This window comes from Anabrus simplex, chromosome 7 (genome assembly GCF_040414725.1).
Source record: "Anabrus simplex isolate iqAnaSimp1 chromosome 7, ASM4041472v1, whole genome shotgun sequence".
NCBI classification, from domain to species: domain Eukaryota; kingdom Metazoa; phylum Arthropoda; class Insecta; order Orthoptera; family Tettigoniidae; genus Anabrus; species Anabrus simplex.
The window spans coordinates 247,736,521-247,761,320 of NC_090271.1; the positions used below are offsets into that span (position 1 = coordinate 247,736,521).

The window sequence follows — 24,800 nt, forward strand, 5'->3', positions numbered from 1 at the left end:
GGGCAAATATTCATTTATAGGAAGGGGAGTTAGGGATTGGAATAACTTACCAAGAGAGATGTTCAATAAATTTCCAATTTCTTTGAAATCATTTAGGAAAAGGCTAGGAAAACAACAAATAGGGAATCTGCCACCTGGGCGACTGCCCTAAATGCAGATCAGTATTGATTGATTGATTGGAACATACACACAATACATCCATTATCTTGGTCATTTTGGACATTTTCTTTCTCATCCCATTTTTGGGCTTAAATAACATCCGGAGTGTCCCTATTCATTTCAGTGACCCTGAAAACTAAGCAATTGACAATATTTAGTATATTTACATGTCACTCCCTCCCCACTCTCACCCCTAGGGTGAGAATTTTTGGATGAAGATTAGTCTAGATAAACGTAACACAAGTTGATGATACAAAGCAAAATTGGAAAGAAAAAAAAGGGGGTAGTTCAACACTGATCTCGGTCAATTTAAACATTTTCTTTTCCCCCCATTCTCAACCCCATGCTGAGAGAGGCTGAACTTTGATCCACAGTTTTTGGGGTTGCTAGACTGATTGTTGAGAGTCCCAGTGACAGTTGGAATAGTGTACATCATAAATATCTAGTGTGCAACACATAAATGCATACAGTTACCACTTGAATTTCCCAGACAATATAGGCTGCTTCACAGACAAAGTTTAATGCAAAACAAATAACCTAAAACTTAAAATTAAAAGAGGTAGTTGTACCTAAAAATAGTGTCGGAGGAAGGGAGATTAAACAAAGACAAATCTATATATATAAAATAAGAGCTTTCTGTATATTGCTCAGAATTTGAAAATAATTGTATTTCTGTATCGATCATGTCCACAGGAACAAGGAAATGCAGTTTTTTCTTTTCTGTAATTTCTGTCTGTCTGTATGTACACGCATCACGAGAAAACGGTTGAAGAGAACTTAATAAAAATCGGTACGTAGAGTCGGGGGTTGAGCCGCTACAATCTAGGCTATAAATTATTTTATTCACACTGAGTGAAATGGTAGTTTAGGGGAAGGCCTAAAATTCAATTCTCAAATATTTTTATTATTAGTGGTCATATCGATAAATACTACATAACTAAAGTTATATAGAATTAAATTTCTGATCATTTACGTCTTATGCATTTTTACCGTACCGGCTATGATAACACAGATATTCATGAATTTGGATTTTTGTTGCTAAGTCCACATCAACGCCGAGCCCCGACAAAATGGGTAAATGGAATTTAATGAAAATCGGTATATAGGGTCGGGGAATAAGAAACTACAGTTTAAGCTATAAACAATGTTATTCACCCTGGGTAAAATGGTAGTTTAGGGGAAGGCACCTAAAATTTAATTTTTAAATACCTATGTTCTTGGTCCTATGGAAAAGTACTACATAACAAACGTTATAGAGAATATAATTTCCGATCATTTATGTTTTATTCAGTTTTACCGTAACGACTATGATAAGAGTGATATTTCAGAACCGGAAGACAATTAATAATGTGAAGGCCTACAATATCGAAAGCGCGTAACATAGATCAACAATAACATTACACTGACCGTTGTTTGTTGTAATGTTCTTTGTCTCTTATGCTGACATTCAACTCCGATAGATGGGATTACTGCTGTGCACCGAGTATAACAGCCTAACTGAATATTGGCGGAAACAGCTGAGGAGTTAGATAACTTTCCTCTTTAGCATACCATTTCTCTGGTTCATACAGTTTCTGATACTGCTGGTACGTACTTAACACACTGGTTCATCATAGTATGCCAGCTATTCGATACCTACTCTGACGCGCTGTTTTGAATTAGCAGTGAAGATGTGGTTTCTTCTCTGGCTTGGAGGAAAAATTGCCTCCACGTCAGATAGTTCTTTCCCCCGCCAGTGTAGTGAATTGAGATATTCCGACTCATCGGGTACTCCCAGGAAACAGATAAGTTTTTGCCCTGGGACTATCCACTATTTGAAGCCCCCCCCCCCCGCCAAAAAAATGACGAAGATTGTTCACGGATCACGGATGTCTGCGTCTTGGTCATTCCAGCTCTGTAGCTTTGGACTGTTAGTTCGGCAACATAGTACTGTTTGTTAAAAGTGAGAAAATGTGTGGTTTTTAATTTGATCAATTATTTCATATGAAGGCATTGCTTTTAATCGCGTCATTCCTACTGACGTCATTGTAATGATCCATGTTCATTTCAGTTGGGAAATCCACTAAGAGAGTCTTTCTGAGAGTCTATAAAGGCAGGCGGAGAGTGAGTGTCTGCCATTATAATGAAAACTCCCCAACCTGATTGTGACTGACGGTAGGCAAGCTGGCCTACCATTACAATGAAAATTCCCTAACCCAGTCTTCATATGAGAAAAGATGGTGACTTGCCCGTCGTGCTTCTAGGGCAACTTTAAGAGGTATGCAACTTAATACAATCTTGCTCACAACGTTTACACTACCTAACCTAGAATTCTGTATAAAATTTAAAATTCCGTAGCGAAGCACGTGTACATCAGCTAGTACAAGAATATAATGAGAAATAAAATTAGGTTTAGGAACAAGTCAGACATAATTTGAACAAAAGAGATAAACGAGCAAGAGTTAGTAACAGACAGGACAGGATGAATTTAACAAAGCTGTTATGGTTTATTCACAGAACAAGAAGGCTAGAAGAAAGGGAAAAACAAAGCATTTATGGAAACAATAAAAGAAAAGAAGGGCAGAGAAAGAGCTAGAACTATATGGAAAGACAATGTGAAAGAGTGTACTAAACAACAAGGAATCAATTTCGACAGAGTGTTATGAGAAGGGGAAGAAGGAAGAACTTACCCATGTTATGGTACCAGTCCTGTGCATAAGCACACACAGTCACAGCAAATGCCTGGAATGAAAATAAAATTTTTGGGGCAATTGTAACCCAATATCCGGACACCCACAAAAACACACATTTTTCATCTTAAGTGCATTGTGCTGCCACCTACTGCCAGGTACTCCATAGCAGGGACCTCAGTAGTCATCTGACATCGTGAGAGAGCAGAATGGGGTGCTCCGCGGAACTCACGGACTTCTAACATGGTCAGGTGATTGAGTGTCACTTGTGTCAGAAGCCTGTACGCGAGATTTCCACACTCCTAAACATCCCTGGGTCCACTGTTTCTGATGTGATAGTGAAGTAGAAACGTGAAGGGACATGTACAGCATGAAAGTGTACAGGCTGACCTCATCTGTTGACTGACAGAGACCGCCGACAGTTGAGGGGGGTCGTCAAGTGTAATACGCAGGCATCTATCCAGATAATCACACAGGAAATCCAAACTGCATCAGTATCCACTCCAAGTGCTATGAAAGTTTGACAGGAGGTGAGAAAACTCAGATTTCATTGTCGAGCAGCTGCCCATAAGCCACACATTGCGCAGGTTAATGCTAAATGATGCCTCGCTTGGTGTAAGTAGCGTAAACATTGGACGATTGAACAGTGGAAAAACGTTGTGTGGAATGACGAATCATGCTACACAATGTGGTGTTCCGATGGCGGGGTGTGGGTATGGCGAATGCCCGGTGAACGTCATCTGCCTGGGTGTGTAGTGCCAAGAGTAAAATTCGGAGGCGGTATTGTTATGGTGTGGTCCTGCTTTTCATGGAGGGGGCTTGCACACCTTACTGTTTTGCGTGGCACTATCACAGCACAGGCCTACATTGATGTTGTAAGCACCTTCTTGCTTGAAAAAGTTGAAGAACACTTCGGGGATGGTGATTGCATCTTTCAAAACGATCGAGCAACTGTTCATAATGCACGGCCTGTGGCGGAGTGGTTACACGACAATAACATCCCTGTAATGGACTGGCCTGCACAGAGTCCCGACCTGAATCCTATGGAACACCTTTGGGATGTTTTGGAACGTCGACTTCGTGCCCGGCCTCACCGACCGACATCGCTACCTTTCCTCAGTGCAGCGCTCCATGAAGAATGGGCTGCCATTCCCCAAGCACCTGATTGAACGAATGCCTGCGAGAGTGGAAGCTGTCATCAAGGCTAAGGATGGCCAACACCATATTGAATTCCAGCATTACCGATGGAGGGCGCCACGAACTTGTACGTCATGTTCAGCCAGGTGTCCGGATAATTTTGATCACATAGTGTATTTTAATGAAGAAAGATAAAAATGTTATCTTTGCACTCATAAATGAACGCAACTGCAGAAGTTAAAACAACAGAACCAATAAGCTTCATGTTTTACATTAATTTTATTATGTCCAGCTCCTTGGCTAAATGACGAGCATAGTGCTCTTCGGTTCAGAGGGCCAAGGATTCGATTCCCGATTGAGTCAGAGATTTTAACCTTAAATGGTTAAATTCCTTTGCTCAGGGACTGGGTGTTAGTACCGTCCCCATCATTCATACAACTCACACACCACACACAACAGTATCCTCCACCACAATATCGCGTCGTTTCCCATACACAACAGATGGGACCAACCCACGCTCGTCAGAGGGTCTGCCTTACAATGACTGCACCAAGCTAGTAATAGCCACACAAAATTTAAAATATATATGTATATATACATATTTTGGATTTGCGTATGTGAGGACTTTTTTTTTTGCTAGCTGCTTTAGGTCGCACTGACACAGATAGGTCTTATGACGACGATGGGACAAGGAAGGGCTAGGAGTGGGAAGGAAGCGGCCATGGCCTTAATTAAGGTACAGCCCCAGCATTTGCCTGGTGTCAAAATGGGAAACCACGGAAAACCATTTTCAGGGTTGCTGACAGTGGGGTTCGAACCTACTATCTCCCGAATACTGGATACTGGCTGCACATAAGCGACTGCAGCTATTGAGCTCGGTTATGTGAGGACTCAGCCCTATCACCACTTCTCAAGGTTGATAGATTTTAGCATTAATGAAGTGGGGTGCTTTTTCCAGCATTCCTGTACTGTACTTAAGTTTACTTTTCAGGTTGTGATATAGATATACTCAAGGTTGACAATTAAAAAAAAAAAAAGAAAAAGTTCACATGTGAATTAAAAACTTAATAATATGAATTGCAAAGATTATCATTTAAATAAGAGCCTCTGTGGCTCAGGTGGCAGCGCGCCTACCTCTCACGGCTGGGTTCCATGATTCAAATCCAGGCACTTCATGTGAGATTTTGAGCTGGACAAAGTGGAAGCGGGACAAGTTTTTCTTTGGGTACTCCAGCTTTCCCTGTCAGCTTTCATTCCAGCAACACTCTCCAATTCATTTAATCTTTCATTCATTAATCATTGCCCCAGAGGAGTGCGACAGGCTTCGGCAGCCGGCACCATTCCTATCTTCACCGCTAGATGGTCATTAATTCATCCCATTCCTGACCAGGTCGAATGACTGGAAACAGGCTTTGGATTTTCATTTTTCATCATTTGAATAAACAACATTAGAAATGATTACAGTTGTCAATGTATGAAATGAAACATTCATATTTATCTGCTCTCTTGTCTGTTTGACATACACTGCTAAGGAAAAAAAAAAAAACAAAAAAAAAAAAAAAACACAACATTCTCAAGGATAAGATAATTTTATTCGCAAGCGATGTGATATGTAGTTCATCATTGCAGGAGTATATGATTACAAATTGAGACCAAATGAAATACACAGTGTACCCACTCTGGTGGCAATGCAGGCACGTATTCATGGATGCAAACGATTATAAAGGCACTGAATGGCATCCTGCAATACACTGTACAAAGCATCTTGCACTTTTGATGCAATTCGTCAATGGTTCCTGCAGCCTCTGGAGAATGTGCAAGTTCCCACTTCTTCATATCCCATACACGTTCAACTGGCAAGAGGTCTGGTGATCTTGCTGGCCAGGGCAGTTGTACACCATGTAGAGCACGTTGTGTCGCAGCAACTGTATGTGGACGTGCATTCTCCTGCTGAAAAAGCACATCATCTTCCTGTTGAAGAAATGGCAGTAGCACGGGAACAACAACCTGTGCAATGTAGCAGGCACAAGTTATATTACCCTGCAGAAACACTAACTGTGACCACGAGTTGTAACTAATGGCCCGCCACACCGTTAAGCCTGGAGTGGGAACTGGGTGTCGTGGGCGAATGCACTCTGGAATAGGCCACTCACCAGGTCTACGCCATATACGTAAGTGTACTTTCATCCTTTATATACAGACAGAGCCCCCTCTAGTCACTGAAGACAACAGAGTGCCATTCCCGTCTCCACTCGATTCTTTCACGACGCCAGAGTAGCCGTGCTTGGCAGGGTCATAATGTTAGTGGCAGACTGGCCAGAGGCACAAGTGATTATAATCCTGCTGCAAGCAGATGGTTCCCGATGGTTTTTGGTGACACAGCAGGTGTAACATGTGACTGGATTTCGTTCCTGGATGATGTTTGGTCGGCCACGGCTGCTCGCACAATGCGACAATCTTGACGTACATCTGTACTATGTGGATGTCCGGAGCCTGGCCTATGGGTGTGGGAACGTTCCACAGACCAATGCTGAAAGCAGTGACACACCACTGATACATTGTGCCCAACATGTGCAGCAATCCATCGATACATCCAACCAGCTTCCTGTAATACCTCAATGCGACCTCGTTCAAATGGTTGCAGTTGTTCAACAGAGCATGTACTCATCAGCGGAGCACGATTGTACCCTACAATGAATGTTGCAAACACTGTTCACCTATAAACTCAGCACAGTTACTACATGCAGAGTCAAAAAGTGCGCACAGACAGGCCTCCTGAGCGCCATCTGATCACTAATGTTCTAGACAAACGAATCACTAACATAACAACCCCTCAGTATGCACATATTATATCCTGGTGCCACTGAACACAGTCCTTGATGATGTTGCATGATTTTTTCCAGCAGCACATATAATACTTTTCAGTTTTTGTGGAATACATTTCCTTTTTGCTGTAAGTAAAGTTTACTCTTTATTTCCCCCCCCCCCCCCCCCCCCCCCCTCATAGCAGCGGCTGTGAGCTTGCATCCGGGAGATAGTAGGTTTGAATCCCACTATCGGCAGCCCTGAAAATGGTTTTCCGTGGTTTCCCATTTTCACACCAGGCAAATGCTGGGGCTGTACCTTAATTAAGGCCATGGCCGCTTCCTTCCAACTCCTAGGCCTTTCCTATCCCATCGTCGCCATAAGACCTATCTGTGTCAGCGCGACGTAAAGCCCCTAGCAAAAAAAAGCCCTCATAGCAAACTAGCTTCTGCCCAAGGGTTCATTGATGTTGATCATAGTTTCCAATATTAAAAAAGACAACATTCAAGCATGATGGATAAGATAATAAATTTATGACACCCACGAGTGCAGAACGCACGGAGAGTAGTACTTTGGAATGATTAACAACATTCTATCTTAAATGCTGGAAAGGAAAAAAACAAGAGTCACTTAAAGTCAAAGATAGATAGAACTAGAAAAGGTACACAAAACAGGACAAACACAAAGACACGTCAGTGTTGGAAGAGGACATAACAGAAAGAGGAGATGAGAACACACATGAAAACAGAAAAGGACAAGAACGGTCTCCACATCCCCACACACTGCCGCCAAGAAGTGGATAGGCTCTCTCCTCACATCCACCCCTTCCCAGCCCCTGATGAGCTAACCTATGCCTCTCAGCCTCATCAGGATGGGAGGTACCAACACTCACAATATTAATTCAAGGTCACATATTTGGATCTGTATAGTTTATTTTCCTGGAAAAACATCCCATATGGTGGCACTTTACAAACACGTGTTAGTAAGGAGAAAAATAATGCAAAAGTGATGTGAAATGATACCTACAGTAGCTGAGAGGAGATGATGATTGTTGTTTGAGTCACCAGTCCACAGACTGGTTTGATGCAGCTGTCCATACCACCCTATCCTGTGCTAAACTTTTCATTTCTACGTAACTACTACATCCTACTGTACATAATTCCACATACATATCTTGGTCTACCCCTACCGTTCTTACCGCCTACACTTCCCTCAAAATCCAACTGAACAAGTCCTGGGTGTCTTATCATTCTGTCTTATTCTCGTCAAATGTAACCAAGTTCATTTTCCTATCACCAATTTGATTCAGTATCTCTTCATTCATGATTTGATCAACCCATCTCACCTTCAGCTTTCTTCTGCAACACCACATTTCAAAAGCTTCTATTCTCTTTCTTTCTGAGCTAGTTATCGTCCATGTTTCACTCCCATACGATGCCACACTCTAGAAAAAAGTCTTCAAAAACATCTTTCTAATTCCTGTATCAGCGTTCGAAGTGAGCAAATTTCTTTTCTTAAGAAAGGACTTCCTTGCTTGTGCTATGCATTTTATATCCTCCTTCTGCTGGCGGGACCTAGTGTTTACAGTGCACTATGTCTTCTGGTATAGGCTAGAGCAATTTTGTTACTTTAATTGATTTGTCTCTGTCTTATACTTGGCTTTGACAATATGAAAGTGACTGAGGTATGAGCGATGCTAGTAATGTCATTCCTTATGCAGCCAGACCCTCCTATGAATAGTGTGAAACTGTTGCTCATACGGTCGGTTGGTGCATCCATTTCAGTGGGCTTGGCAGACTGATATGTAATAGCAACTTCTGGCTCAGTGAGGAAAGCAACGGGAAACTACCTCACTCCTCATTTCCCTGGTACGCCTCTTCAGTGATGCGTAGGCCATCTATGACAGCTGATGGCGGAGCTGTTGAGGATCCAAACAGCCTTTGGGCTGATGACTAAACATACATATACTTCTGCTATCATTAGTTCTTTTCTAACCAGGTAACAATATTCATTTACTTCCTTTAAGACTTCATTTCTTAATATAAAATTTCCTGTATCACCTGACTTTCATCTTGTACTCCTCCCCCAAGGCTCTGTCCATACCATTTCTACAGATCTTCTGCAGATATAATAACAATACAATCAGTGAATCTCAAGGTTTTGATATCCTTCCTTTATGCTTGCCATGGACCCATGACCCTTCTTATGTTTGGCTTTAAGCTGCACTGACACAGATAGGTCTTATGGCCACCCACCAACCCACCACTAGAAGTATTCCTACTCATACATAAAAATTAAAATTGGATGTCAACCTCTGAAATGCAACCATTTTCTGTGTCCCTAATGGCTGAAGGGCAATTTCTATTGTCTCCGACAGAGCTTGCATCATGTGTGGCCGACTGGTGCCACATTCTGTGAAAATAATGAAACCATGGTGTTTGAACGTGGCTTGTTGTGGCGTGTATCGGATGTAATTGCAGTATAGGCTACACTTTTTTTTTTTTACTTTTCCGTAATTTCTGTCTGTATGTATGTACAATGCATCTCGAAAAAACGGCTGAAGATAATGAAAATCGATAGGCCTATGTAAAATCTGGGGATGAGCCACTACAATCTAGGCTCTAAATCATTTTATTCACGTTGAATGAAATGGTAGTTTAGGGGAAGGCCTAAAATATATTCTCAAATATTTACATTATTAGCAGTCCTATCGATAAACACTACTCAACGAATAATTAAATTTCTGATAATTTATGTCTTATACATTTTTACCATACCGGTATAATACAGATGTTAATGCATTTTAATTTTTGTTCTTCTTCTTCTTCATGTGCCATGTCCTCGCAGAACGTTGGCGATCAGTAGCATGATCTGCTGTTTGTTCATAGCTGTTCTGAACAGAGTAAGCTTTGTCACCCCAAACCACTGGCTCAAGTTGCCAAGCCATGATGTTCTACTTCTCCCCGGACCACGTTTTCCGTTAATTTTCCCTTGGAGTATTACTTGCAGAAGCTGGTATTTACTGTTCCGCATCATATGACCAAAGTATTGTAGCTTCCTTCTCTTGATGGTAGCGAGAATTTCTGGTTCTTTGTTCATACGGTGCAATCTATATATATATAAAATAGCTTGTCCTGACTGACTGATTCATCATCGCCGAGCCAAAACTACTGGACATAAAGAAATGAAATTTTGGGGATATATTCACATTATGATGTAGGTGCTCGCTAAGAGAGGATTTTTGGATATTCCTTCGGTAAGGGGGTGAAAAGGGGGGGTGAAATTTTAAAATGAATGTATCTATATCTCAAAACTTTAAACGTTTATAGATGTGAAAATTGGTATTTAGAATCTTCTTTAAAAATAAGGAAACACGTATTTTTTTGTTTTCAGAAAATCCCAATAGGAGGGGTGAAAAAGGGTGAAAATGGGGGAAAATGGGTTGAATGCCTTTAATCAGGATACCGGTACTTATATATCTGAAACTGAAGATATTACAGATCTCAAAATTGGTACTTTTGATCTCTTTTAAAAATAAAGAAACACGTATTTTTTTGTTTTTGGAAAATCCAATTAATGTGAGGGTGAAAAGGGGGTGAATTTTTAAAATGAGTGAATCTATATCTCGAAACTTTTAAAGTTTGCTGATGTAAAAATTGGTATTTAGAATCTTCATTAAAATTAAGGAAACACGTATTTTTTTGTTTTCGGAAAATCGCAATAGGAGGAGTGAAAATGGGTGAAAAATGGGTTGAATGCCTTTAATGAGGCTACTTATATCTCAGAAACAGAAGATATTACAGACCTGAAAATTGGTGTTTAGATCTCCTTTAAAAACCAAGGAGCACTTATTTTTTTGTTTCTGGAAAACCCAATTAAGCGGGGGGTGAAAAGGGGGGTAATATTTTAAAATGAGTGTATCTATATCACAAAAATTTTAAAGGTTATAGATGTAAAAATTGGTATTTAGAATCTCCTTTAAGAATAAAGAAACACGTATTTTTTTGGTTTTCGGAAAATCGCAGTAGGAGGAGTGAAAAGGGCTGAAAAATGGGTTGAATGCCTTTAATGAGGCTACTTATATTTCAGAACCTGAAGATATTTCAGACCTGAAAATTGGTGTTTGGGATCTCCTTTAAAAATAAAGAAACACGTATTTTTCTGTTTGTGGAAAATCCAATTAATGGGGGGGGGGGTGTGAAAAGGGGGTGATTTTTTAAAATGAGTGTATCTCTATCTCAAAACTTTTAAAGTTTATAGATGTAAAAATTGGTATTTAGAATCTCCTTTAAAAATAAAGAAACACGTATTTTTTGTTTTCGGAAAATCCCAATAGGAAGGGTGTAAAAGGGTGAAAAATGGGTTGAATGCCTTTAATGAGGGTACTTATATTTCAGAACCTGAAGATATTACAGACCTGAAAATTGGTGTTTGGGATCTCCTTTAAAAATAAAGAAACACGTATTTTTTTGTTTGTGGAAAATCCAATTAATGGGGGGGGGGGGGGGTGAAAAGGGGGTGATTTTTTAAAATGAGTGTATCTATATCTCAAAACTTTTAAAGTTTATAGATGTAAAAATTGGTAGTTAGAATCTCCTCTAAAAATAAAGGAACACGTATTTGTTTCCTGTAAATCCTAATAGGAGGGGTGTAAAAGGGGTGAAATATAGGTTGAATGCCTTTAATGGGGATACATATATCTCAGAAACGAAAAATATTACAGAACTGAAAATTTGTATATGGGATCTCCTTTAAAAATAAAGAAACACGTAATTCTTAGTTTTTGGGAAATCCAATTAATGGCGGTTAAACAGGAGTGACAAATTGGGATGAATTTTTTGAAAGACTATATCTACAGAATATCTTGGAAACGTAAAATGTTACAGACGTAAGAAGTGGGTGTTTGGAATCTCCTGTAAATGTAAATAAACATATTTGATTTGTTTTTGGAGACTCCATTTAAGGGGAACTGAAAAGGGGTGAAATTTTAAAATGAGAATTTTTACAGTATATCTAAAAAACTTAACATGTTACAGAAGTGAAGGTATTTTTTATCTCTATTAAACATAAAGAAACGTGTGTTTTTAGTTTTCGGAAATACCACTTGGGTGGAGGGGGGTGGTAAAGTGACTGAAAATGGTGTTGAATTCTTTTAATTAGGCTACTGATATCACAAAAATGAAGACGTTACAGACGTGAAATTTGATATTTGCAATCTGCTTTAAAAGTAAAGAAACACGTATTCTTGGAAAATCCAATGAAGGGGGAGGGAAGAATTGAAAAATTAATTGGCTTAATTGTATGAGAATACATACATCTAATAAAAACTAAAGTTGTTACAGACGTGAAAATTCGTATTTGGATCTCCTTTAAAAACAAAGAAAAGCGCGTTTTGGTGGGGAAACCATGTTGGAGGGCGGGAGTGTAAAGGAGTTGAATTCCTTTCATGAGGACACATAAATAAAAAACTGAAGAAGTTAGAGTCGTGATCATTGGTATTTAAGAAGATCCTTTACTATTAAAGAAACAAGTATTTTTTGCGGGAAAATTCACTTGGGGGGGGGGGGGGAGTATTGTGATATGAAGTGCAGAAAGTAAATTATTTTTATTGTAATACTTACATCTCAAAACTGAAGGTAATAGACGTGAACATTGGTGTTTGGAATCTCCCTTAAACATAAAGAAACAAGCATTCTTTTAATTTGGAGGGGGGGGGGGGGGTGTGGCGGTAAATAAACTTAACGGCGGTGGGGTGTAGAAGTAGGTGAGACCAATTGATTTTAGCTGTTATTAATGTATTTATAAGGATCCTCCGTTGCTCAGGCGGCAGCGCGCCGGCCTCTCACAGCTGGGTTCCGTGGTTCAAATCCCGGTCACTCCATGTGACATTCGTGCTGGACAAAACGGTGGCGGGACAGGTTTTTCTCCGGATACTCCGGTTTTCCCTGTCATCAGCCATTCCAGCAACACATAATAGTAATAATAATAATAATAATAATAATAATAATAATATTCCGGACCGTCGTCAAATGTGCGGACCGCGCTGGAAACGGCTCCTGGACGGGTAATGACTAAGAATGCAGTCCGGCCGCGGGTTCAGTGCCGCCAAGGCACCCAATATGACACCACGCCGGATCTCCTGAAGGATTTTATCCATATTAAAAATGATTATAGGAAAAGATGGCAAAGATTTACGGACCCATCTGACCGGGAGGAATACCTGAGCCTAGCCCGGGAAGTACGAAATCGATTGCTGGAAAGGAAGATTGAAAAATGGGAGTAAACGTGCCGTAAAATAATAGAAAACCAGTCAGATCGGGAATTTTGGTGGATTCTCGCAGAAAACGAGTCAGATCGCGAATTTCGTCGGATTATATATCTAAAACAATAAGCATTCAATTATAAATTTTAGTATAATACCGTAGCGAAGCACGGGTATCTTGCTAGTACATCTATATTGGTCATTTTAGCTATCCAAGGTATCTTCAGCATCCTCGGTACATTCACGTTTCAAATGCTTGCAACTTCTTGCACATGGTCTCAGTTAGTGTCCATGCCTCAACGCTATATAACAGAATGCTGAAAACGTAGCACTGGAGTAGTCGTGTCTGTAGTGTAGTGGAAAGGTCACGGCTTGTCAAAAGTTTTCTAAGTCTCTGAAAAGAAGTTCTGGCCTGCTCAATTTTGCATCGGATCTCGTGAGTAAGGTCCCAGTCATCATTGATGTGACATCCCAGGTATTTAAATGTTGCCATTCTTGTGATCTGGTCCTTTGCTGCTGTGAAGATTACCTCGAATGCCATCTTCTTTCCTACTTACAATCATCCACTTGGTCTTCTTTACATTAAACCTCAAGCCCATAGGTGCTGCTGGCTTCAGTGACAGCATTAAATAGTTCCTGTAGATCCTGGAGATTGGTTGCAAGTAGTACAGTGTCATCAGTGTACCAGATGTAATTTATGATGAAACCATTAACCACATCTCCTTCTTGAGTCTTTCCGTGAAGAGCATCTCAAAAAATATTTTCTGAATAGATGTTGAAAAGCATGGGGGAAAGAATACAGCCTTGGCAAACTCCTTTCATAATTGAGATTTCTTCCGAGACATGACCATTAACTCTTATGCCAGCACTCTGGTTCCAGTAGAGATTACCAATAATACACGTTCTGCCCATCAAGTCCTAATTCTCGAAGAATGTTCATAGGTTCATCATGGCGGACTGTATCAAAGGCTTTTTTGTAATCGATGGAACAAGCAAAAACATAGATATTGACATCTCGGCACCGTTGGACTAATACCTGCAGACTGAATAATGCCTCTCTAGTACCAAAACCATGTCTGGAGCCAAACTTCCGATATTCTTCTCACATTTATGATAAATTCTCGCATGCAAGACCTTTAGGAATACTTTCAGAACATGGCTTATCAAACTAACTGTTCTATATTCATTGCAGAATTTTGCATTGGCTTTCTTAGGCAATATTACGAAAGTCGATTTGAGCCAGTCTCGAGGAATGGTTCCACTGTGGTGAATACTGTTGAATAGGTCAACTAATAATGAAAGGTATTTTTCTTTCTCAAGCAGTTTCAGTATCTCAGCATACATCTCATCAGGGCCTGGAGCCTTCCAATTCTTCGCTGTTCTTATGATCCACATTTCTGCGATCCAAGAAGAGATTTTGTACACATCCATCCATTCCTTCAGTTTCTCTTCTGTGCTCGCTAAGATGTCGCCATTCTTATTATGGAGGACTCCACTCCCTTCTTGTTTTATGCACCGGTTACTTGTTTCACTTTCTTGTACGTGTTGAAAAAATCATGTTTTGAATTTATTAATTCTATTTCGTTGCATTCCTCAGAGAGTTTTTGTTCTTTTGCATTCCTTATTTTTTGTCATATTAACTTCTGCGAACTTTTCAACTTTTCAGGATCTTTGTTCTTAAAAGACCTTCTCTAGTCCATCAGCTTCAGGATTTCTTCCGCCATCCACGGCTTGTTTTTCCTTCACCAGCATCCATTAATTTTACTTGACTTACGTTGTTAATTGCACATTTGATGTGATTCCCAAGTGCCTTCAACATCATTTACATTAGCGTTGTTTTGAACTTCTGCAAGTTTTACACGAAGGGTTGACTGAACTTCTCCTTCAGTACTTGATCTTGAAACTTCTGATCAGCAATAACATTACATTGACCGTTATTTGTTGTGACGTTCTGCGTCTCTTATTCTGCCACTTAAATCCCATAGATGGGATTACTGCTACGTACAGAGTACAACAGCCTCACCGAATATTGGCATGAAATAGCTGGGAAGTTAGAAAACTTTCTTCATTAGCATGCCATTCCTCTGGTTCATACATTTTCTGATACTGCTGGTACGCAACACACTGGTTCATCGAAGTATTCCAGCTATTTGCTCCCTACTATGACGGGCTGTTTTGAATGATCACTGTACACACTTAGGCCTAAGGCAGAGGCTCACTTAGTAGTAGTAGTAGTAGTAGTAGTAGTCGTAGTAGTATGACCTGGTCTAAAATTACAAGTTAGGCCTATTCCAAATTACAGCACCATAATTCACTAAATAACTCAAAATTCAAACCTGAAAATTAGCAGTGAAGAGGGAATTTCTCTTCTGGCTTGGAGGAAAAATTTGCCTCCAAGTCAGATAGATTTTTCCGCTGCCAGTATAGTGAATTGAGATTTTCGGACTCATCCGGTACTCCTAGGAAACAAATTAGTAAAAGGACATAGTTTTTGCCCTGGGACTCTCCACTATTCGACATGCCCCCCTCCTTGGGCAAAAAGACAGTGTTCACGGATCACAGCTGTCTGCAGTTTGGTCATTCCAGCTCTGGAACTTTGGACTGTTAGATCGGCAGCGTAATACAGTTCGTTAAAAGTGAGAAAATGTGTGTGTTTCTCATTTGACCGGGTATTTCATATGAAAGCATTGTTTTTAATCACGACATTCCTACTGACATCATTGTAATGACCTATGTTGATTTCAGTTAGGAAAACCACAAAGACAGTCTTTCTGAGGATGCAAAAAGACAAGTGGAGAGGGAGTGTCTGCCATTATAATGAAAACTCCCCAACCTGATTGTGAATGACGGCAGCTAAGCAGGCCTGCCATTACAATGAAAGTTCTCTACCCAGTCTTCATACGAGAAAGATGTCTGGTGAATTCCCCGTTGCGTTTCTAGGGTAAAGTTAAGACCTATGCAATTTAATACAATCTTACTCACAACGTATACACTATCCAACCTAGAATTCTGTATACAATGTAGAATTCCGTAGCAGAGCATGGGTACATCAGCTAGTGTCTAATATAATCAGAAAGAATGCTTTCCCAAAGCTTACATGCAGTGCATGTCATACTAACTGGCCTGTAATTTTCAGCTTTATGTCTATCACCATTTCCTTCATACACAGGGGCTACTATAGTGACTCTCCATTCATTTGGTATAGCTCATGCAAACAATAATCAAATAAGTACTTCAGATATGGTATTACTGTATAATCCAACCCATTGTCTTTAATATATCCCCATAGGACCTATAATTGAATATTAATTTTCTGGAATTTTGTAACCATCTAAATTCATGCATGTCTTCTAAACTTATGTCTTCTGAAATTCACAAAATCATTGAAGATCTATCAGAAATCTATCCCTCCGATTTCAAAATAATTCACTTAAATGCACAGTTATTAGTTGATAAGGTACATTTTGATGAGTTTTTTTACTGCTATGTTGATTCAAATATCAATGTTATTGCTGTAAGTGAGACATTTTTCAAGGAGTCCATACTGGACTCAGAGATTATCATTCCTGGCTTTAATTTATATAGAAACAATAGATTGGGCAAGAAAGGAGGAGTAGTTGTGTACATGAAGAGCAACATAAAATGTAAAATAGTTCACACCTCCCCTGCAGAATATTGTCGTAAGCCAGAGTATATTTTCTTCGAAATGAATTATCTGTGAGTAAAGTATTATTTTCATGCATCTAACATCCTCCCAAAAGTGGTTTCATGGAGTTGTTTGTAGAGGCGATGTATAATTGTTTTTCATTATAAATATGTTATACTTGCAGGTTATATGTATGGGCATTTTGGATCAGGGTCCTCAGAAACTGTAGTAATCGATGATGCACTTGACTCGTGCAATTTGACTAGAATACCATTTGAAGACACATAGGGCCTACCACACTGCATATTGCCATTCTAATCTCGATACCATAGCTTCAAATTTAAAGATACCCTTTTGAAATTTGGGCAGATCCCAGCGAGTGGATTTTCTGGACATGATATGCTATATGCAGTCTTCTCGATATCAACACCCAACTATGGAAGTAAATGGATCACATTTAGAGATTTCCACCGTTTTAATCATGAAGATTTTCGAAAAGATGTAATTTCTACTCCCTGGCATGAAGTATTTTCTCAGCGTAATATCGATGATAAAAGTCATGAAATTTAATAGTTTAATTTTTGCGTTGTACGACAAGCATGCCCCATTAAAAGTAATTCGAGCCAAACACCCACCTAACCCATGGAAAACGTCTACAATTAAGAAATTAATCCCTGCGCGGGACAAGGCAAAAAGAAAGCACATCAAAACCAGAAAACTTGAAGACTTTGAAACCTTTTGCATCTTGCACAATAAAACCAAACTCATGATCCGGGATGCCAAAGTCAAACACATGCATTCTTTGTTCAATAAGAGATCAACTCCATCTGCTCTCTGGGGAAATATAAAATCACTAGGTAATGCTAAGAAAAATTGCAACTTATTTCCTCATTCATATCTGCAGAATTGCAAAACGATTATTTCTTTAAAATTTCACCAGTGAACAATTCTCACAGAATATCTGAAATTATTCATAGTTACATGAACACAATGAACCTCAACATGATCTCTCTCACTTTTCGTACATTTACCCAGAGGATGTAGTCCAAGTATTTAAGAGCATGAATACCAAGGTTGTAGGACCAGATGGTATCTCACATTCCCTCCTAATGAACTGTTTGGATATAATCACTCCGATTATAGCTCACCAGTATAATTTCTGTTTACAATCCGTCTTTCCAGCTGTATGGAAAATGGCCAATATCCGACCTGTTCCTAAAGTTCCTTCTCCTCAAAAATTTGATGATTTCAGACCAACCAGTATTTTGTCAATATTAGGTAAAGGATTAGAAAGGATTGTTTACCAACAACTCACTTCATATTTAAATACTCATTCTATTCTTAACATGTTTCAGTACAGTTTTTGAACAGGCCATAGCAGTACGACGGCACTTCTCAAAGTCACCGATTATATCAAGTTTGCAATGGACAGAAAGGAACTAACACTTCTGGTACCGGTACTATTCGATTTAAGCAAGGCATTTGATAGAATTAATCATGACCCCCTTCTGACTAAATTACATACAATGGGCAAATCTCTTTCAGCTCTCTCCTGGTTTGAAGCTTTCTTGAAAGGGAGGTCTCAGCGTGTAATATTTGACAAAATTTCTCTAAATGGTCTAGTGTACATTCTGGCGTCCCTCAGGATTCCATGTTGGGTCCCCTTTTGTTTTTGCTGTATATAAACGATCTACCTGTGAATCGCGTTATCGAAAGTATTAGTAAAATAAATCTAGATATAAAAAGACTACATCAATATACACTAAGTCATAATTTACTATTAAATGAAAACAAAACCTTAGCTACTTTTCTAGGATATCGAAGAAATTTATCAAATTTTTTCAACAGGGACATTCCTCCAGTAATTGTAAATGGTTCTGTGGTCAAGTATCAGGAATGTGTTAAGAATTTAGGTATTTTAATGGATAACACTCTGTCCTGGACCTTTCATGCAAAGCATTTGGTCAAGAAAGTATCTGGCATTTAGCATCAGTTTTGACGAAACTTACCGTATTTTCCTTTTTCGGTGAGAAAGATGTTGATCCAAACCAGGGTATTTCCTATTTTAGATTACGGTGCTGTAATTTACAGCGATATCTCAGAGAAATATAGTAGTAAACTCCAGTGTATTCAGAATGCATGTGTGCGATTCATCTTCAATATTCGTAAAGATTGTCACGTAACATCTTACTACAAAGCTGCAGAGTGGTTGAAACTCAGGGATAGACGATCATATTCAGCTGCTTGTTTACTCCTGAGAATTTCAAAATCTAATACTCCCTCATATTTTACCAAGTCCTTTGTTCAGATGAGTCAAGTGCATGATTGGGACAATAGGTTTACAGCTAACACCCTTCAGGTCCCACAGCATCGTGCGGTAAAGTGCAGTAAGTCATTCATTGTCACTGCCTCTCAATTAAAAACAAAGCCATGGCACTTAATGCCCTTGGAAGGGCTTTGGCCTGCCCAGCGACCGCTGCTCGGCCCAAAGGCCTGCAGATTACGAGAGGTCGTGTGGTCAGTATGACACATCCTCTCGGCCGTTATTCTGAGCTTTCGAGACCGGGGTCGCCATCTCACCATCAGATAGCTCCACAATTCTAATCACGTAGGCTGAGTGGACCTCGAACCAGCCCTCAGGTTGAGAGAAAAATGCCTGACCTGGCCGCGAATCGAACCCGAGGCCTCCGAGCGAGAGGCAGGCATGCTACTCCTACATCAAGGGGGCCGGCTCTCAATTATACAACGATCTTAAACTATATGAAATACAGCAAAGTAGTGTCGGAACTCAGAAGAAATGTCTTAAATAACACCACCTCTCCACTTATTAAGCCACGTAAGTGAATTTTCACCAAATTAAATAGTACGAAATATAATCTCCTAGATACATTTTAGATGCTCAGTTTTATTCTTAATTCATCCTCAGCATTAAAATTCTTAGGTTTCTCTTATGTCTTCTCTTCCTTGTTAGTACAGTCTTTTATGAAATGGTAGAAGTATCATTGTAATCTCTTAGATGTTTAGTTTTTAATCTTATTCTTATATCCTTTGTAGGAAAAGGTATCTTACGTTTTTTATGTATTCTTTTTATTAGATTGTGTATATTAGTTGACACATTTAAGTTGAAGTGGCAGTTAGTTACAGCTAAAGGGACCTCTGGTCCTACTTGTAATTAACTTTAAATAAATATATTTCTATGCTATTTCTAAATCTTATCAATTCCAGCCACTTCTCTAATTTTCAACTTTTGTATCTTACTGTAAATATCACTGTTATCATAGGTAAATTTTAATACCTCTTTAGTGTTAGTCACCTCCTCTATCTGGACATTATCCTTGTAACCAACAATCTTTACATACTGCTGACTGAATACTTCTGCCTTTGGAAGATCCTCGCAAACACACTCTCCTTGTTCATTAATGATTCCTGGGATGTCCTCCCTGGAACCTGTTTCTGCCTTAAAGTACCTATAAGCCTTCATATTCTTCCATTTTTTACTAAAATTTGTATGACCACCAATTGTGCTTGCCATCATGTTATTCTTAGCTGACTTCTTTGCTAGATTTAATTTCCTAGTAAGTTTCTTCAGTTTCTCATTACATCCACAGACATTTCTAACTATTTCTTTACAACCTCTAGCCTCTTTACTTTTCTGTTATAATATAGCGGATCTTTACCATTCCTCACCACCTTTAAATGTACAAACCTATTTTCATATTCCTCCACAATTGCTTTAAACCCATCCCAGAGTCTGTTTACATTTTTATTTACCATTTTCCACTGATCATAGTTACTTTGTAACTCCCTCATGTCTGTTTTATCAGCCATATGGTACTGCATAATTGTTCTAATTTTTATACCTTCCTTTCTTTCACATTTATTTTTAACTACGACAAAAACTGCTTCGTGATCACTAATACCATCTATTACTTAGTTTTCTTTATGGAGCACATCTGGTTTTTCCCAGCACCACATCCAGAATATTCTTCCCTCTAGTTGGTTCCACCACTTTCTAAATCAGCTGCTCTTTCCATATTAACTTATTTGGCATTTGTTGATCGTGCTTCCTGTCGTTCTCATTACTTTCCCAATTGACACTTGGTACGTTCCGATCACCTGCAAATGGGTATCACGTTCCTTTCCATATCATTTCCCACATAGCTGATTATCTTATCAAATAGGCCTAATTCTGTATCAACATCAGCGCTACCCTTTCCCGGTCTCTACACTCCAAAGACATCAAGTTGCCTATTATCGTTTAGAGATGTGCCTTACACCTGGAAGTTCATGTTTGCCGTCTTTAACTTTTTCGTAGCTTAAAAATTCTTCTTCCACCAGAATGAATACTCCCACTCCCACCATTCCTATCCTATCTCTACAATATACACTCCAGTTCTGTGAGAATATTTCTGCATTCATTATATCATTTCTCAGCCATGATTCAACTCCTATTACAATATCTGGTAAGTATATATATATATATATCTAAAACCAAATTAATTGTAATAAGTGAGTTAATTCCACCTTTTCCAATAGGCTACAAATTAAATAGCATTTATTAAATAAACATTTAATGGGACTAGTTTTGATCTTCAGCCGTATCATGTGTAGAACAAAGTATCTGAAACACAGTGGTTTAAAAGATGGTCTTAAAACACAGAAGTTTGCTACAGACTCATAAAATGAAATTCATTTCTCTTGAAGTAGGCTATGATTTATAAAATTACTTATGTCATCCCTACTCGACTTTTCCTTTGTACAGCGTGATTACTTTTGCCTGTCCCATATGCTGGGTATTCTTTTTCTTTTCATGCATTCGTTGAATAGTAGGGACAGTGGATCTATGATGTCTATCAATGTTGTCTTTAGGTGTTCGTTGTGAAACACATCCGGGCCTGCGGATTGTTTGGCCTTGGAGTCCATTACACATCTCTTCACTTTGATGTGATAGGTTGTAATGTATGTATTGGTATGTCCTTTATTTCAAATTCATTCAATGGTGTTTTTCCGAATACTTCCTGGAAGTGTTCCATCCATTGCTGCGGGTTGACTGTGGAATTTGTGGGCACGGTTTTATTTCAGTATCCTGTAGTGTTTTTCTTCTGCCTCTTTGATCATCTTTCTCTCTTTGTCTTGTTCCTTATTAGCTCCTTGTATTTCCTTCTCATTTCTGCATATTGCTGGAGGTAGTGTTGGTTGTTCCTGGATCCGGCTTCTTGTAGGGATTTCAGTGTCATTTGCCTTGCCTTGTAGCATTCGCTGTGGAACCACCTTTTAGCTGTTCTTTGGTTGTGTGGTTTGGTGTTGATGACAAGAGAATGTTTTGTAGTTTAGTCATTGCTTCGTCTAGGTTTCCTTGTTCAATTCTTTCCTTTATTTCCGGTATTGCTTCCTTTTTTGCCTTTCAGACCTCTTCATCTATGTTCCTTGAGTGTCCTACTTGTGTTTCTGGATGTTCTATGTGTTTTTAAGTGAAGGCCACCTGAGCGCAGATCGCTATCTCCTACACACCCATTAGGATCTAGAAATCTCACTCCCAGTTTCTCACATAACCACTCCATAGTCTCATTTAAATCCCCAATCACCTTCCAGTCAGTATCCCTACTACACAGTATTCCACTAATAATCTCTGCTTCCGTATACTTCACCTTGCTGCATTTACCAGATCCCACACACCCCCAACTATGTTGGTACTTATACCTCCTTGCCTTACGTTGTTGGTACCAATGTGAAACACTACCACCTTCTCCTCTCCTTCCTCATTCTCTTCTACTTTCCTCAACATCTGCTTTAACCTAATTCCTGGATAACACTCTCTACCCTGGTTCCCTTTCCTCCACACACTTTCCCCACATGTCTTAACAATGGAATCCCCCATAACCAGAGCCTCAACCCTCATTTGATCCCCTCCCTTCCTGGTCAGCCCTATCTTTCCTCACTGCTGCAGAAGCTACTACCCTCTTCCTTCTGTCCCTCCCATGACCCTGTTCCTCCTGTCTTTTCCTATCCTCTGTTTTACATTTCCCATTCTTACCTTTCCCTTTCCTCCTAGTTCCACACTTCTCAGCAACAGTTCCCTGTTCCTCATTTTCCCCTCTGTTGTTCTACGTACAGTGATTTGTACAGATTTCTCACAGACACCTGTCCTGAATTCTGATTCTGAATCCCTTAGCCTGCAATCTCCTTCGCCTTAAAACATTAGACAATCTGTCTTCTACAATTCCCCCGGTACCTTCCCATCCCTCTTTTACACCTACTGTATCCCGTACACTGTACATTAATTCACAGAGGCTTGCAAACTGAATGCTAAAAAGAGTCTATAATGACGATGCATGAATATATATCATCATTATCAATAAAGAGAGATGGGTACCGGTATTTAAAAATATGGAATTGTTTAAATCAAAGTATATCTGCTTCATAGAAAATTGTATGTATGGTAAATACAGAGGGGATCATAGTATAATGAGAAACTACAAAACTGTACAGTATCATAACCCTGGTATTACTATTCTACAAATCAGTAAATCAATGTTTTAATATGATTACTTACGCCCAGAAGTATTCCTGATACGAAGTTGGCTTTTCTAAGAGTGCCGGCCACTTTTTTGGCATAATCACAGACATTTCGTACAGAAGGAGGCATGGTATTTTCTGTAATGGCCTCCATATGTCTTAGTCGACACAAACACAAATAAGCAAGTGAGAGAGGGGTTTGAGGTTGCAGACAGGCAAGCGATCACGGTCACTGAAGTAAGCAAATTTCTTGCGATTTTCCCGGTCGTGTGACAGAACAGGTTGTTCCCAGCTGTCAACAGGCTTTTCCAGCGCACTCTGTTGATAAATGAAATGAACTAACGATGCAGATTCTCGGCCGTGGCAGATTAGTCAAACAAGGTGATGGTTGCACTGCACGAAATTGTAGCATGTTATTAAAATAATAGTATAGAGTCATTCTCAAATCTTTCTGAAATATGAACTACTCGTGCATAAAAAATCAGTACCGTATATGAGATTACAGTTATAATTGTAATATACGTGTTTCTCTTTCTACCCTCGAGTGTCCGAAGACGAGGTCCAACATAATATTTGTTCATTATAGGTCATTGTAGGTCAGAAAATGGTGGGTTTCAAGGGGCGTAACATTAGAGCCTGCTGGGCCTTCAATGCAGGTGGACCTAGACCTTAAACGGACCCCGTAATGTCTTCGCGAAAAAATGGTCTACCCTAACGCCACTCTGCACGGAAAAGATAAGGGCGATTTTATAGAATCATTCAAAATAGTTCGTTCTTTTTTATAATTTGTATGCAGAGGAAATGTCACTTGCTTGCTTCTAGCAGCGGTTTATTGTGCTCATGCTTTCCGTCTGTTACATAACAAAGAATCAAATTTTAATTACAAATTATACTTTCTTGCTGTGTGGTGCACCTGAGGTCGTATTATGCACAAATTCTGCAGAACGTTTCAACAACAGTTCGACAACCGATTAAAAGTTGGTGTATTAACAATCAGTCGACTCAGTTGGTGTTCTGCTTTTTCGAACGAAATATCTTTGCGCGAAGTTAATAATAGGCTTACCAGTGGCGCTATTTGATATGTTTCAAACTTTTTTGAACAGTTTTTGATTTAATTTTGTTCGTAAGTGTTCGTAAGTTGTTATGTGTTTCAATGGAATAAATTATTGTAACCGAAGCTTCGGTAAAAGTTACAGAATATAGTTTTGTAGTTACTGAGAAATGAAATAAATTAAACTTAAGTACGAGAGTTATGTATCCCGACAACTAGTGTCGAGTCCAGGTTTTTCACAGTCCAGAACTTGGGATTTTAAATATATATTATATTATAAACTAAGACCATACTTGGTCGTTTCACAAGGAAGTAAAATCATATTGCTTCACATTATTTCACTTAGGAAGCGCTCTCCAAGAAACATGGGTTTCTTGAGAATAACAAACTTTGACAATAACAAGGTTACCCTCCTTTTCTGAGAAAATATGTGTTGTTCAGATTTGGTGGCACTCACGACTTACTGCAATATTTCACAAGTGTGTTGCAATATTGCTCAACTATACGTCACCAACCCATCTTGTCAAAAACATGTAAGATTGTTTTCCAGTGGAC

The 24,800-nt window shown here is 39.3% G+C and overlaps 1 protein-coding gene across 1 annotated transcript in view; it reads right to left on the reverse strand.

Moving 5' to 3' along the window:
• The window catches only part of LOC136877538 (uncharacterized), a 60,995-nt gene extending 37,494 nt beyond the window's left edge, over positions 1-23,501 (reverse strand). Inside the window, exons 1-2 of the mRNA XM_067151661.2 lie at positions 23,232-23,501; positions 2,829-2,880 (exon numbers count right to left, since the gene is read on the reverse strand). Coding sequence (XP_067007762.2) covers positions 2,829-2,880; positions 23,232-23,348 — 169 coding nt within the window. The 5' untranslated portion in view covers positions 23,349-23,501. The remainder of the gene's footprint in view (positions 1-2,828; positions 2,881-23,231) is intronic.
• Positions 23,502-24,800: the final 1,299 nt, after the last annotated feature.